Here is a 15,039-nt window from a genome sequence, read left to right as displayed (position 1 = left end):
TTGACTTTTATCTTAGTACATTATATTTTTCTTAGTGTTATCATGGATAAAGATTAGAGGTTGAAACCATAATCCCTTATGGATGGTTCTACTCTTGATATTGTAGAATCATTTAATTAATTTATGAATATGAGTATTAGTCAGTGTCCCATAAGATAGAGGTTAAGGTATCTTTAAGTTTATGTGTATGCAACCAATTTGGACTATGAAATAGAACCAGCGTGGAAAAGAGCAGTATTTAACTCCATAGAAAATATAATATGGAGTTAGAAAGTATATTGGGAAGTTTAGACCGGGCATGTATCCTAGGTCACTTGAATCGTCAGCCCAGCAAGATTGCATGGTTCAGCTTACTCCCAACACTCCTCAGTAAGGGAGAGGGGGGTAAGGGAATGGGAGGGGGGAGAGGGGGGGGGGGGGGGGGAAGGGGGGAGGAAAGGGGAAAATATAAGTGGAAAAAGGGAATCTATATGTATGTGATAAATGAGTGAATTTTAATGTGGATGTGAATAAAATTCCAAAATCTACTGTAAATAACAAATATTTAATAAATGTGTCCTAGTATGGCACTATGCTATATATATATGTGTGTGCTACCAATAATATGAACCCTTAACTAAATGATTATGTGCCAACATAAATTGTTAACACCATGATGCGTGAATTAATATTAATAATCACTTATGTCTGGCGATCACGAAGGGAACATGTGAGCCATGTTCAACCCAGACCTCCGTGGTCACCAGACATGTATGGTACCTATCCTATAGTGACGAGGAGCAAAAAGAAAAAAGAAAAACAGGAGAAAAATACGTCCCAAGACATGGACAGAGGTCAAATTAGATGACTGTGCTGACATCAATACAATCATTCAGGCCTTCTGGACTCAGTGTATTCAATTCGTAGATCCAGTATGTTTCTCTAAGGTTGAGCAGTTTGTGCCTGTCTCCACTTAAAAGTGTAGAATTTATAGCCTCTACCCCCATGATTACTAGTGAGGACGGATCTTTATTGTGCTTCAATTCGTAATGTCTGGATAGGCTATGTGTTTTTAACCCATGAATTATATTACGTCGATGTTCCAGGAATCGTATACATAAGGCCCTTTTGGTTCTACCAATATACTGAAGCCCACAGGGGCATGTAATGGCATATACAATGTGAGTGGACAGACAGTTGATGTGGCCCTTTATTTGATGTACTGATCCATTTGAGTGGGATGTAACACTCTCAGTCTTTTTTAAGTGTTTGCATGTAAGGCATCTTGAGCGATTGCACAGGAAATTGCCATTTTTAACGTTCTTATTTGTTTGTACAGTATTACTGAATTTTTTTAGTCTACTGGGTGCCACGATTGATTTTATATTTCTGGCTTTCTGAAATATCACCGGTATTTTGGGTGGTAAATTTTTGCCTATGATTGGGTCATTGAGCAAAATTCCCCAGTGTTTGTTTAATATATTTTTAATTTTTTGTGAAGAACAATTGAATTGTGTTATAAATTGAGGGACAATGATCTCATTCTTGTCCCTTGTCTGCCTCTTTTTGTTTTTTCTTTTTGAAATTATATTGCCTTTTGACTGGTCTAAAAGTTCTTGTCTATCCAGTTTGCCAACTTGTTTAAAAGTTTCTAGGACCTTATGCTGATTGTAACCTTTATCCACAAACTTTTTTACAAGAGCGTCCCCCTGGGCCAAGTAGTCCGAATCAAGAGAACAATTCCTCCTGATTCTGAGAAATTGGCCCCTGGGGACGTTCTCCAACCATTTATGGTAGTGGTTGCTATTAAAATGTAGGTATGCATTTGTGGATACTTTTTTGAAAAATGTTTTTGTTACAATTTCGTTCTTATTGTTCACCATTAATTCCAAATCCAAAAAATTGATACTGTATTTGTTTATATCAAAAGTAAACCTCAAATCCATCTGGTTGTCATTAAATGCTGTTAGAATCTCACTCAATGCTTCCTGTTCACCGTCCCAGATGAAAATCAGGTCGTCTATGAAACGACCATAGTACACCAAGCCCGCCCCCAGCCCAGCATTACCCCACACATGAGTGTCCTCCCATAGGCCCATGTATAGGTTTGCATAGCTGGGGGCAAAGCGGGTGCCCATAGCCGTCCCACAGATCTGTAGATAGTAATCATCTCCAAATAAAAAATAATTATGTTCCAGAATGAACAGGATAGCATCTAAAATGAAATCTCTCTGTGCTTTGTTTATAAGATTGTCCTTATCCAAATAATGTGCTATTGCTGCCACTCCCTTTGTATGACCAATGCATGTATACAAAGAGGCCACATCACATGTGGCCCAAATGTAAGTGGATTTCCAAGGTATCCCTGAGATTGAGTCTATAACATGCAGCGTGTCCCTAATATGTGATCTTAACTTGACCACCATAGGTTGTAAAAAATGGTCAACATACTGGGACACGCTGGACGTCATAGACTCCACCCCAGAGACAATGGGTCTCCCTGGTGGGTTAATGGTATCTTTGTGTATCTTGGGTATGTGGTAGAACACCGGTGTTCTAGGGTTTCGTTTGAATAAGAAATCAAACTCTGCCTGGGTGATGATTCCCTCATGTTTTGCCTCTAAGAGGAATATTTTGAGATCCTTTTGATAGATGTCCATTGGGTCTCTTTGTAGAGGTATATATGACTTCACATCACCTAACAGCCGATTTGCTTCTGCTATGTATGCACTCTTATCTTGAAGCACTATTCCGCCCCCTTTATCTGCCTGTCTTATTACAATTTCACTATCTTCGCTCAACTCTTTTAGAGCCTGTAGTTCGTTTTTGTGTAAATTCCTTTTATGTAATGAAGGTGTGTTTTGACAGAGGGATTCAAAGTCTTTCAGTACCAGTGTGTAAAAAGTATCAATGAATCCCCCCTTAGCTTGATAGGGAAAGAAGGTAGATTTTGGATAAAAGGTGAATGTTTGATATTGACTATAGAAGATTCTACAGAGGTGGTATCTGCAACAGTGGAGGAAGACAATACTGGATCTTCCACATTTTCTACAATATCCAATGCAACATCATTCAGATCTGTAGTATGTTGTGTAAAAATGTCCAAATTTGGGCTACAGTTTGTATCAATGTCCGCTATGTCAGAGCCATCTGCCAAGAGTGAAGTCATGGCTTTAATGCACTCCCTCTCTTGAGAACTGAACATCTCCTCCTTCTCCTTGCCCTTCATAGTGAAAAATCTCATAAGTGTGACCTTCCTAATATATTTATTTAAATCTACAAATAAATTGAATTTTTTAGGTGAACTACTGGGTGCAAAGGAAAGACCCTTAGAGAGGAGTGCGGTATGATGTGCTGATAGTACAAAACTTGATAGGTTGAAAATACCGTGACTCTCCGGCATCAATGTCCTTAGTCTGCCTTCCTTCTTTCTTTGTTCACGCTGCCCAGATCTTCTTCCTCGCTGTCTCTTTTTCTGCGTTGTGAGGAGTGTTCCCGCGCTGTGGGATGTCTGTCCCATAGTGGGTATGTTCTCCTTTTCTCTCTCTCTTCCTCCTTCTTCACCAACTCTAAAAAAGAAGCAGTATGTGAGGTTATTTTAGACCGAGGTGGTGTTGGATCCCTACTAGTGTGTTTGGGAATAGTCCCCCTATTCTCTCCCCCTTCTTTAGTAGCCAGATCTAAATTCTTGGGGGAATCTGTCAAAACCTCAAATCTATTCTCTATAGAACACCCCGGTGTAGTGGGTTTGTTTTCCTTCTGTTTATTCGTCCTAGGTGTATGTGTTCTAGATGTTCCTCCTGAGGTATGTTGGTAGTCCCTACTTCTTTCCCTATATTTATGTTGTTTCTTCCCTTTCTTAGGGGGATAGTGGTGTTTGGAATCATCTCGCTTAGCTCTTTTCCAATTGGTAACCTGATTAGTAGCATAATCATTGGTATCTCTCTGATATTTTGTATCCTTACGTTCCATAATATCTTTTTCATAGTTTAATACTCTCTTGTTCACCAATTGATCCAATTCCTGGAACTCTTCACTATCCACATGTGGCATTAGAATATGTTGTACGTCCTCTATTTCCTTCTCAGTGAATTTCACTCTCTCCTCTCTATATGAGATTAATAAGCGAATCAATGAGAAGGAACATTTCTCCAAAATGGAGTTCCATTTTGAGGAAAAATCCTCACTGGTTTCAAATGTTGGTTTCTTTGTTACTCTTAAACCTCTAGGAATTATATTTTCATTCAGATATCTTTCCAATGAAAGTAGATCAAGCCAATGCTTCATCTCCTCCTTTGCCAATTTCTCAAGCCTAAAGAAATTGGTTTTTAAATCTATACCCTCCTCCATGGTCTCAACTATAATAGACTCAACTGGTTTGAGATAGTTTTGCCTTCTTGCTAATCTTTCCTTACTATTAGACATCATAATGAAAACTGTATTTCTGGCACCCAACCAACAGCTGCTGACCGTGGAGTTGAAAACTATTAACAATATATACAATGAGGGTCTGCGCTTGTGTGTGGAAAACCAGAAATATAGGATATATAAAATTGAATTAACTGATTAAAAATCATAAATATATAAACATATTATTGATATAATGAATACTACTATAATAAATCCTGAATAGTGAAATCAATTCATATACCAAAAGTGCACTGTGAATGTCTGATATAAAAAAAGCTAAAACATACAATTATACAAAAAAATATGTGTGGTGCTGTGAACTTTGCCTTAATCTGCTAAATTGCAGATAGTCCTCTAGAGTCCAACAAATAGATCCAATAATTGGGGAGTGACAGAGGCACTATTAGGATCAACCGGCAGCTTCTTAAAAGGGCACAACGACCTCCCTCTCCACCTGCATAGAAAAATATAAGAAAAAAAAAGCGCCAAATCCTAGTGCATTACTGTGCAAAAATCGATATATTTAATTCCCAAAAATCTCAATAAAAATGAACTCACAAACATAAAACAATTAAAAGCATTGTATGAGTAATACTCATGCTCCTAGGACCAGGAAACGCTGCTTTGCTGTTGAAGTCCCTCCGTGGCTCCACTGGAACAGATTGCTGCCTCCGTTGTTCACTGCCTGCAGGAACTGACGAATCAGGCACTCCACGATGGTCTCTCCCCCGGTGCACACCAACCAGTTGCTTTTTAGTTCCCACCGGGGACGGTTGAAGTCGCGGACCAGCGGATGACGTCACGGGAACCGTTCTTAATACCGGACCGGTAAAGATACTCAGCAGTTCAATTGCAAGCGTTGAAAAGTCCACTGCACACCTTCCCTACGCGTTTCATCTGATTAACAGACTTCTTCAGGGGATGGACTCTGGGTGTGTGGTGTCTCATATTATATACCCCCCAAGTCCAATTAGCTTAATTAGTTGAAAAGGCAAAAAACACTGTGTTGGCAATCTAAATTTTAGGTGGAACAGATTAAGTACACATGTGAACACCTAATTTTGCATCCACATCACTGAATACTTGCCAGCACATAGAAATGTATATAAAATACTGATGAATACCAGTTGTACTGAAAAATAAATAAATAAAAATAATTAAAACAAACATGTAGTTGATGTCCTTGTCTATATTTTTAGTATTTATACGGACTACAAGGGTATACCTTAGGATATCGAGAGAGTATACTGTGGTTGCCACCACCTCAATAAAAATGATATTTAGCAACAGTTGGGCATTTCATATGTTAAACGAAAAATAATTATTCTTATATAACAAAAGTTATTTTGTAATCAATGTCCTTATTTGTTTTGATTAAACATACTATAAGGGTATATCTCAAGACATCCTAAATACCCCAATATATCTATTAGTAAACAGAAGAGTTAGATATTTAGTTAATACAATATAAATGTGGCTTACGGAGGGTGGATCAATTAATGAACAAGAAAGAGCACAATACTCTATTAGATATTAATTGACTTTTATCTTAGTACATTATATTTTTCTTAGTGTTATCATGGATAAAGATTAGAGGTTGAAACCATAATCCCTTATGGATGGTTCTACTCTTGATATTGTAGAATCATTTAATTAATTTATGAATATGAGTATTAGTCAGTGTCCCATAAGATAGAGGTTAAGGTATCTTTAAGTTTATGTGTATGCAACCAATTTGGACTATGAAATAGAACCAGCGTGGAAAAGAGCAGTATTTAACTCCATAGAAAATATAATATGGAGTTAGAAAGTATATTGGGAAGTTTAGACCGGGCATGTATCCTAGGTCACTTGAATCGTCAGCCCAGCAAGATTGCATGGTTCAGCTTACTCCCAACACTCCTCAGTAAGGGAGAGGGGGGTAAGGGAATGGGAGGGGGGAGAGGGGGGGGGGGGGGGGGAAGGGGGGAGGAAAGGGGAAAATATAAGTGGAAAAAGGGAATCTATATGTATGTGATAAATGAGTGAATTTTAATGTGGATGTGAATAAAATTCCAAAATCTACTGTAAATAACAAATATTTAATAAATGTGTCCTAGTATGGCACTATGCTATATATATATGTGTGTGCTACCAATAATATGAACCCTTAACTAAATGATTATGTGCCAACATAAATTGTTAACACCATGATGCGTGAATTAATATTAATAATCACTTATGTCTGGCGATCACGAAGGGAACATGTGAGCCATGTTCAACCCAGACCTCCGTGGTCACCAGACATGTATGGTACCTATCCTATAGTGACGAGGAGCAAAAAGAAAAAAGAAAAACAGGAGAAAAATACGTCCCAAGACATGGACAGAGGTCAAATTAGATGACTGTGCTGACATCAATACAATCATTCAGGCCTTCTGGACTCAGTGTATTCAATTCGTAGATCCAGTATGTTTCTCTAAGGTTGAGCAGTTTGTGCCTGTCTCCACTTAAAAGTGTAGAATTTATAGCCTCTACCCCCATGATTACTAGTGAGGACGGATCTTTATTGTGCTTCAATTCGTAATGTCTGGATAGGCTATGTGTTTTTAACCCATGAATTATATTACGTCGATGTTCCAGGAATCGTATACATAAGGCCCTTTTGGTTCTACCAATATACTGAAGCCCACAGGGGCATGTAATGGCATATACAATGTGAGTGGACAGACAGTTGATGTGGCCCTTTATTTGATGTACTGATCCATTTGAGTGGGATGTAACACTCTCAGTCTTTTTTAAGTGTTTGCATGTAAGGCATCTTGAGCGATTGCACAGGAAATTGCCATTTTTAACGTTCTTATTTGTTTGTACAGTATTACTGAATTTTTTTAGTCTACTGGGTGCCACGATTGATTTTATATTTCTGGCTTTCTGAAATATCACCGGTATTTTGGGTGGTAAATTTTTGCCTATGATTGGGTCATTGAGCAAAATTCCCCAGTGTTTGTTTAATATATTTTTAATTTTTTGTGAAGAACAATTGAATTGTGTTATAAATTGAGGGACAATGATCTCATTCTTGTCCCTTGTCTGCCTCTTTTTGTTTTTTCTTTTTGAAATTATATTGCCTTTTGACTGGTCTAAAAGTTCTTGTCTATCCAGTTTGCCAACTTGTTTAAAAGTTTCTAGGACCTTATGCTGATTGTAACCTTTATCCACAAACTTTTTTACAAGAGCGTCCCCCTGGGCCAAGTAGTCCGAATCAAGAGAACAATTCCTCCTGATTCTGAGAAATTGGCCCCTGGGGACGTTCTCCAACCATTTATGGTAGTGGTTGCTATTAAAATGTAGGTATGCATTTGTGGATACTTTTTTGAAAAATGTTTTTGTTACAATTTCGTTCTTATTGTTCACCATTAATTCCAAATCCAAAAAATTGATACTGTATTTGTTTATATCAAAAGTAAACCTCAAATCCATCTGGTTGTCATTAAATGCTGTTAGAATCTCACTCAATGCTTCCTGTTCACCGTCCCAGATGAAAATCAGGTCGTCTATGAAACGACCATAGTACATCAAGCCCGCCCCCAGCCCAGCATTACCCCACACATGAGTGTCCTCCCATAGGCCCATGTATAGGTTTGCATAGCTGGGGGCAAAGCGGGTGCCCATAGCCGTCCCACAGATCTGTAGATAGTAATCATCTCCAAATAAAAAATAATTATGTTCCAGAATGAACAGGATAGCATCTAAAATGAAATCTCTCTGTGCTTTGTTTATAAGATTGTCCTTATCCAAATAATGTGCTATTGCTGCCACTCCCTTTGTATGACCAATGCATGTATACAAAGAGGCCACATCACATGTGGCCCAAATGTAAGTGGATTTCCAAGGTATCCCTGAGATTGAGTCTATAACATGCAGCGTGTCCCTAATATGTGATCTTAACTTGACCACCATAGGTTGTAAAAAATGGTCAACATACTGGGACACGCTGGACGTCATAGACTCCACCCCAGAGACAATGGGTCTCCCTGGTGGGTTAATGGTATCTTTGTGTATCTTGGGTATGTGGTAGAACACCGGTGTTCTAGGGTTTCGTTTGAATAAGAAATCAAACTCTGCCTGGGTGATGATTCCCTCATGTTTTGCCTCTAAGAGGAATATTTTGAGATCCTTTTGATAGATGTCCATTGGGTCTCTTTGTAGAGGTATATATGACTTCACATCACCTAACAGCCGATTTGCTTCTGCTATGTATGCACTCTTATCTTGAAGCACTATTCCGCCCCCTTTATCTGCCTGTCTTATTACAATTTCACTATCTTCGCTCAACTCTTTTAGAGCCTGTAGTTCGTTTTTGTGTAAATTCCTTTTATGTAATGAAGGTGTGTTTTGACAGAGGGATTCAAAGTCTTTCAGTACCAGTGTGTAAAAAGTATCAATGAATCCCCCCTTAGCTTGATAGGGAAAGAAGGTAGATTTTGGGATAAAAGGTGAATGTTTGATATTGACTATAGAAGATTCTACAGAGGTGGTATCTGCAACAGTGGAGGAAGACAATACTGGATCTTCCACATTTTCTACAATATCCAATGCAACATCATTCAGATCTGTAGTATGTTGTGTAAAAATGTCCAAATTTGGGCTACAGTTTGTATCAATGTCCGCTATGTCAGAGCCATCTGCCAAGAGTGAAGTCATGGCTTTAATGCACTCCCTCTCTTGAGAACTGAACATCTCCTCCTTCTCCTTGCCCTTCATAGTGAAAAATCTCATAAGTGTGACCTTCCTAATATATTTATTTAAATCTACAAATAAATTGAATTTTTTAGGTGAACTACTGGGTGCAAAGGAAAGACCCTTAGAGAGGAGTGCGGTATGATGTGCTGATAGTACAAAACTTGATAGGTTGAAAATACCGTGACTCTCCGGCATCAATGTCCTTAGTCTGCCTTCCTTCTTTCTTTGTTCACGCTGCCCAGATCTTCTTCCTCGCTGTCTCTTTTTCTGCGTTGTGAGGAGTGTTCCCGCGCTGTGGGATGTCTGTCCCATAGTGGGTATGTTCTCCTTTTCTCTCTCTCTTCCTCCTTCTTCACCAACTCTAAAAAAGAAGCAGTATGTGAGGTTATTTTAGACCGAGGTGGTGTTGGATCCCTACTAGTGTGTTTGGGAATAGTCCCCCTATTCTCTCCCCCTTCTTTAGTAGCCAGATCTAAATTCTTGGGGGAATCTGTCAAAACCTCAAATCTATTCTCTATAGAACACCCCGGTGTAGTGGGTTTGTTTTCCTTCTGTTTATTCGTCCTAGGTGTATGTGTTCTAGATGTTCCTCCTGAGGTATGTTGGTAGTCCCTACTTCTTTCCCTATATTTATGTTGTTTCTTCCCTTTCTTAGGGGGATAGTGGTGTTTGGAATCATCTCGCTTAGCTCTTTTCCAATTGGTAACCTGATTAGTAGCATAATCATTGGTATCTCTCTGATATTTTGTATCCTTACGTTCCATAATATCTTTTTCATAGTTTAATACTCTCTTGTTCACCAATTGATCCAATTCCTGGAACTCTTCACTATCCACATGTGGCATTAGAATATGTTGTACGTCCTCTATTTCCTTCTCAGTGAATTTCACTCTCTCCTCTCTATATGAGATTAATAAGCGAATCAATGAGAAGGAACATTTCTCCAAAATGGAGTTCCATTTTGAGGAAAAATCCTCACTGGTTTCAAATGTTGGTTTCTTTGTTACTCTTAAACCTCTAGGAATTATATTTTCATTCAGATATCTTTCCAATGAAAGTAGATCAAGCCAATGCTTCATCTCCTCCTTTGCCAATTTCTCAAGCCTAAAGAAATTGGTTTTTAAATCTATACCCTCCTCCATGGTCTCAACTATAATAGACTCAACTGTTGGTTGGGTGCCAGAAATACAGTTTTCATTATGATGTCTAATAGTAAGGAAAGATTAGCAAGAAGGCAAAACTATCTCAAACCAGTTGAGTCTATTATAGTTGAGACCATGGAGGAGGGTATAGATTTAAAAACCAATTTCTTTAGGCTTGAGAAATTGGCAAAGGAGGAGATGAAGCATTGGCTTGATCTACTTTCATTGGAAAGATATCTGAATGAAAATATAATTCCTAGAGGTTTAAGAGTAACAAAGAAACCAACATTTGAAACCAGTGAGGATTTTTCCTCAAAATGGAACTCCATTTTGGAGAAATGTTCCTTCTCATTGATTCGCTTATTAATCTCATATAGAGAGGAGAGAGTGAAATTCACTGAGAAGGAAATAGAGGACGTACAACATATTCTAATGCCACATGTGGATAGTGAAGAGTTCCAGGAATTGGATCAATTGGTGAACAAGAGAGTATTAAACTATGAAAAAGATATTATGGAACGTAAGGATACAAAATATCAGAGAGATACCAATGATTATGCTACTAATCAGGTTACCAATTGGAAAAGAGCTAAGCGAGATGATTCCAAACACCACTATCCCCCTAAGAAAGGGAAGAAACAACATAAATATAGGGAAAGAAGTAGGGACTACCAACATACCTCAGGAGGAACATCTAGAACACATACACCTAGGACGAATAAACAGAAGGAAAACAAACCCACTACACCGGGGTGTTCTATAGAGAATAGATTTGAGGTTTTGACAGATTCCCCCAAGAATTTAGATCTGGCTACTAAAGAAGGGGGAGAGAATAGGGGGACTATTCCCAAACACACTAGTAGGGATCCAACACCACCTCGGTCTAAAATAACCTCACATACTGCTTCTTTTTTAGAGTTGGTGAAGAAGGAGGAAGAGAGAGAGAAAAGGAGAACATACCCACTATGGGACAGACATCCCACAGCGCGGGAACACTCCTCACAACGCAGAAAAAGAGACAGCGAGGAAGAAGATCTGGGCAGCGTGAACAAAGAAAGAAGGAAGGCAGACTAAGGACATTGATGCCGGAGAGTCACGGTATTTTCAACCTATCAAGTTTTGTACTATCAGCACATCATACCGCACTCCTCTCTAAGGGTCTTTCCTTTGCACCCAGTAGTTCACCTAAAAAATTCAATTTATTTGTAGATTTAAATAAATATATTAGGAAGGTCACACTTATGAGATTTTTCACTATGAAGGGCAAGGAGAAGGAGGAGATGTTCAGTTCTCAAGAGAGGGAGTGCATTAAAGCCATGACTTCACTCTTGGCAGATGGCTCTGACATAGCGGACATTGATACAAACTGTGGCCCAAATTTGGACATTTTTACACAACATACTACAGATCTGAATGATGTTGCATTGGATATTGTAGAAAATGTGGAAGATCCAGTATTGTCTTCCTCCACTGTTGCAGATACCACCTCTGTAGAATCTTCTATAGTCAATATCAAACATTCACCTTTTATCCCAAAATCTACCTTCTTTCCCTATCAAGCTAAGGGGGGATTCATTGATACTTTTTACACACTGGTACTGAAAGACTTTGAATCCCTCTGTCAAAACACACCTTCATTACATAAAAGGAATTTACACAAAAACGAACTACAGGCTCTAAAAGAGTTGAGCGAAGATAGTGAAATTGTAATAAGACAGGCAGATAAAGGGGGCGGAATAGTGCTTCAAGATAAGAGTGCATACATAGCAGAAGCAAATCGGCTGTTAGGTGATGTGAAGTCATATATACCTCTACAAAGAGACCCAATGGACATCTATCAAAAGGATCTCAAAATATTCCTCTTAGAGGCAAAACATGAGGGAATCATCACCCAGGCAGAGTTTGATTTCTTATTCAAACGAAACCCTAGAACACCGGTGTTCTACCACATACCCAAGATACACAAAGATACCATTAACCCACCAGGGAGACCCATTGTCTCTGGGGTGGAGTCTATGACGTCCAGCGTGTCCCAGTATGTTGACCATTTTTTACAACCTATGGTGGTCAAGTTAAGATCACATATTAGGGACACGCTGCATGTTATAGACTCAATCTCAGGGATACCTTGGAAATCCACTTACATTTGGGCCACATGTGATGTGGCCTCTTTGTATACATGCATTGGTCATACAAAGGGAGTGGCAGCAATAGCACATTATTTGGATAAGGACAATCTTATAAACAAAGCACAGAGAGATTTCATTTTAGATGCTATCCTGTTCATTCTGGAACATAATTATTTTTTATTTGGAGATGATTACTATCTACAGATCTGTGGGACGGCTATGGGCACCCGCTTTGCCCCCAGCTATGCAAACCTATACATGGGCCTATGGGAGGACACTCATGTGTGGGGTAATGCTGGGCTGGGGGCGGGCTTGGTGTACTATGGTCGTTTCATAGACGACCTGATTTTCATCTGGGACGGTGAACAGGAAGCATTGAGTGAGATTCTAACAGCATTTAATGACAACCAGATGGATTTGAGGTTTACTTTTGATATAAACAAATACAGTATCAATTTTTTGGATTTGGAATTAATGGTGAACAATAAGAACGAAATTGTAACAAAAACATTTTTCAAAAAAGTATCCACAAATGCATACCTACATTTTAATAGCAACCACTACCATAAATGGTTGGAGAACGTCCCCAGGGGCCAATTTCTCAGAATCAGGAGGAATTGTTCTCTTGATTCGGACTACTTGGCCCAGGGGGACGCTCTTGTAAAAAAGTTTGTGGATAAAGGTTACAATCAGCATAAGGTCCTAGAAACTTTTAAACAAGTTGGCAAACTGGATAGACAAGAACTTTTAGACCAGTCAAAAGGCAATATAATTTCAAAAAGAAAAAACAAAAAGAGGCAGACAAGGGACAAGAATGAGATCATTGTCCCTCAATTTATAACACAATTCAATTGTTCTTCACAAAAAATTAAAAATATATTAAACAAACACTGGGGAATTTTGCTCAATGACCCAATCATAGGCAAAAATTTACCACCCAAAATACCGGTGATATTTCAGAAAGCCAGAAATATAAAATCAATCGTGGCACCCAGTAGACTAAAAAAATTCAGTAATACTGTACAAACAAATAAGAACGTTAAAAATGGCAATTTCCTGTGCAATCGCTCAAGATGCCTTACATGCAAACACTTAAAAAAGACTGAGAGTGTTACATCCCACTCAAATGGATCAGTACATCAAATAAAGGGCCACATCAACTGTCTGTCCACTCACATTGTATATGCCATTACATGCCCCTGTGGGCTTCAGTATATTGGTAGAACCAAAAGGGCCTTATGTATACGATTCCTGGAACATCGACGTAATATAATTCATGGGTTAAAAACACATAGCCTATCCAGACATTACGAATTGAAGCACAATAAAGATCCGTCCTCACTAGTAATCATGGGGGTAGAGGCTATAAATTCTACACTTTTAAGTGGAGACAGGCACAAACTGCTCAACCTTAGAGAAACATACTGGATCTACGAATTGAATACACTGAGTCCAGAAGGCCTGAATGATTGTATTGATGTCAGCACAGTCATCTAATTTGACCTCTGTCCATGTCTTGGGACGTATTTTTCTCCTGTTTTTCTTTTTTCTTTTTGCTCCTCGTCACTATAGGATAGGTACCATACATGTCTGGTGACCACGGAGGTCTGGGTTGAACATGGCTCACATGTTCCCTTCGTGATCGCCAGACATAAGTGATTATTAATATTAATTCACGCATCATGGTGTTAACAATTTATGTTGGCACATAATCATTTAGTTAAGGGTTCATATTATTGGTAGCACACACATATATATATAGCATAGTGCCATACTAGGACACATTTATTAAATATTTGTTATTTACAGTAGATTTTGGAATTTTATTCACATCCACATTAAAATTCACTCATTTATCACATACATATAGATTCCCTTTTTCCACTTATATTTTCCCCTTTCCTCCCCCCTTCCCCCCCCCCCCCCCCCCTCTCCCCCCTCCCATTCCCTTACCCCCCTCTCCCTTACTGAGGAGTGTTGGGAGTAAGCTGAACCATGCAATCTTGCTGGGCTGACGATTCAAGTGACCTAGGATACATGCCCGGTCTAAACTTCCCAATATACTTTCTAACTCCATATTATATTTTCTATGGAGTTAAATACTGCTCTTTTCCACGCTGGTTCTATTTCATAGTCCAAATTGGTTGCATACACATAAACTTAAAGATACCTTAACCTCTATCTTATGGGACACTGACTAATACTCATATTCATAAATTAATTAAATGATTCTACAATATCAAGAGTAGAACCATCCATAAGGGATTATGGTTTCAACCTCTAATCTTTATCCATGATAACACTAAGAAAAATATAATGTACTAAGATAAAAGTCAATTAATATCTAATAGAGTATTGTGCTCTTTCTTGTTCATTAATTGATCCACCCTCCGTAAGCCACATTTATATTGTATTAACTAAATATCTAACTCTTCTGTTTACTAATAGATATATTGGGGTATTTAGGATGTCTTGAGATATACCCTTATAGTATGTTTAATCAAAACAAATAAGGACATTGATTACAAAATAACTTTTGTTATATAAGAATAATTATTTTTCGTTTAACATATGAAATGCCCAACTGTTGCTAAATATCATTTTTATTGAGGTGGTGGCAACCACAGTATACTCTCTCGATATCCTAAGGTATA

General features: G+C 38.4%; 1 protein-coding gene across 1 annotated transcript; it reads right to left on the bottom strand.

Annotated features, from left to right (window-relative positions):
* Positions 1 to 3,094: 3,094 nt before the first annotated feature.
* Positions 3,095 to 10,269, bottom strand: LOC142490996 (uncharacterized). The gene is made up of 2 exons (XM_075593348.1): positions 9,294 to 10,269; positions 3,095 to 3,548 (listed from the first exon to the last, which is right to left on the bottom strand). The coding sequence occupies exon 1, from the start codon at positions 10,254 to 10,256 to the stop codon at positions 9,318 to 9,320; it is 939 nt and encodes a 312-aa protein (XP_075449463.1). The 5' UTR covers positions 10,257 to 10,269; the 3' UTR covers positions 3,095 to 3,548; positions 9,294 to 9,317.
* Positions 10,270 to 15,039: the final 4,770 nt, after the last annotated feature.

This window comes from Ascaphus truei, chromosome 3 (assembly GCF_040206685.1).
Source record: "Ascaphus truei isolate aAscTru1 chromosome 3, aAscTru1.hap1, whole genome shotgun sequence".
NCBI classification, from domain to species: Eukaryota; Metazoa; Chordata; class Amphibia; order Anura; family Ascaphidae; genus Ascaphus; species Ascaphus truei.
Note: the sequence above shows the minus strand (reverse complement) of the source record. Positions and strands in the feature narration are given on the sequence as shown.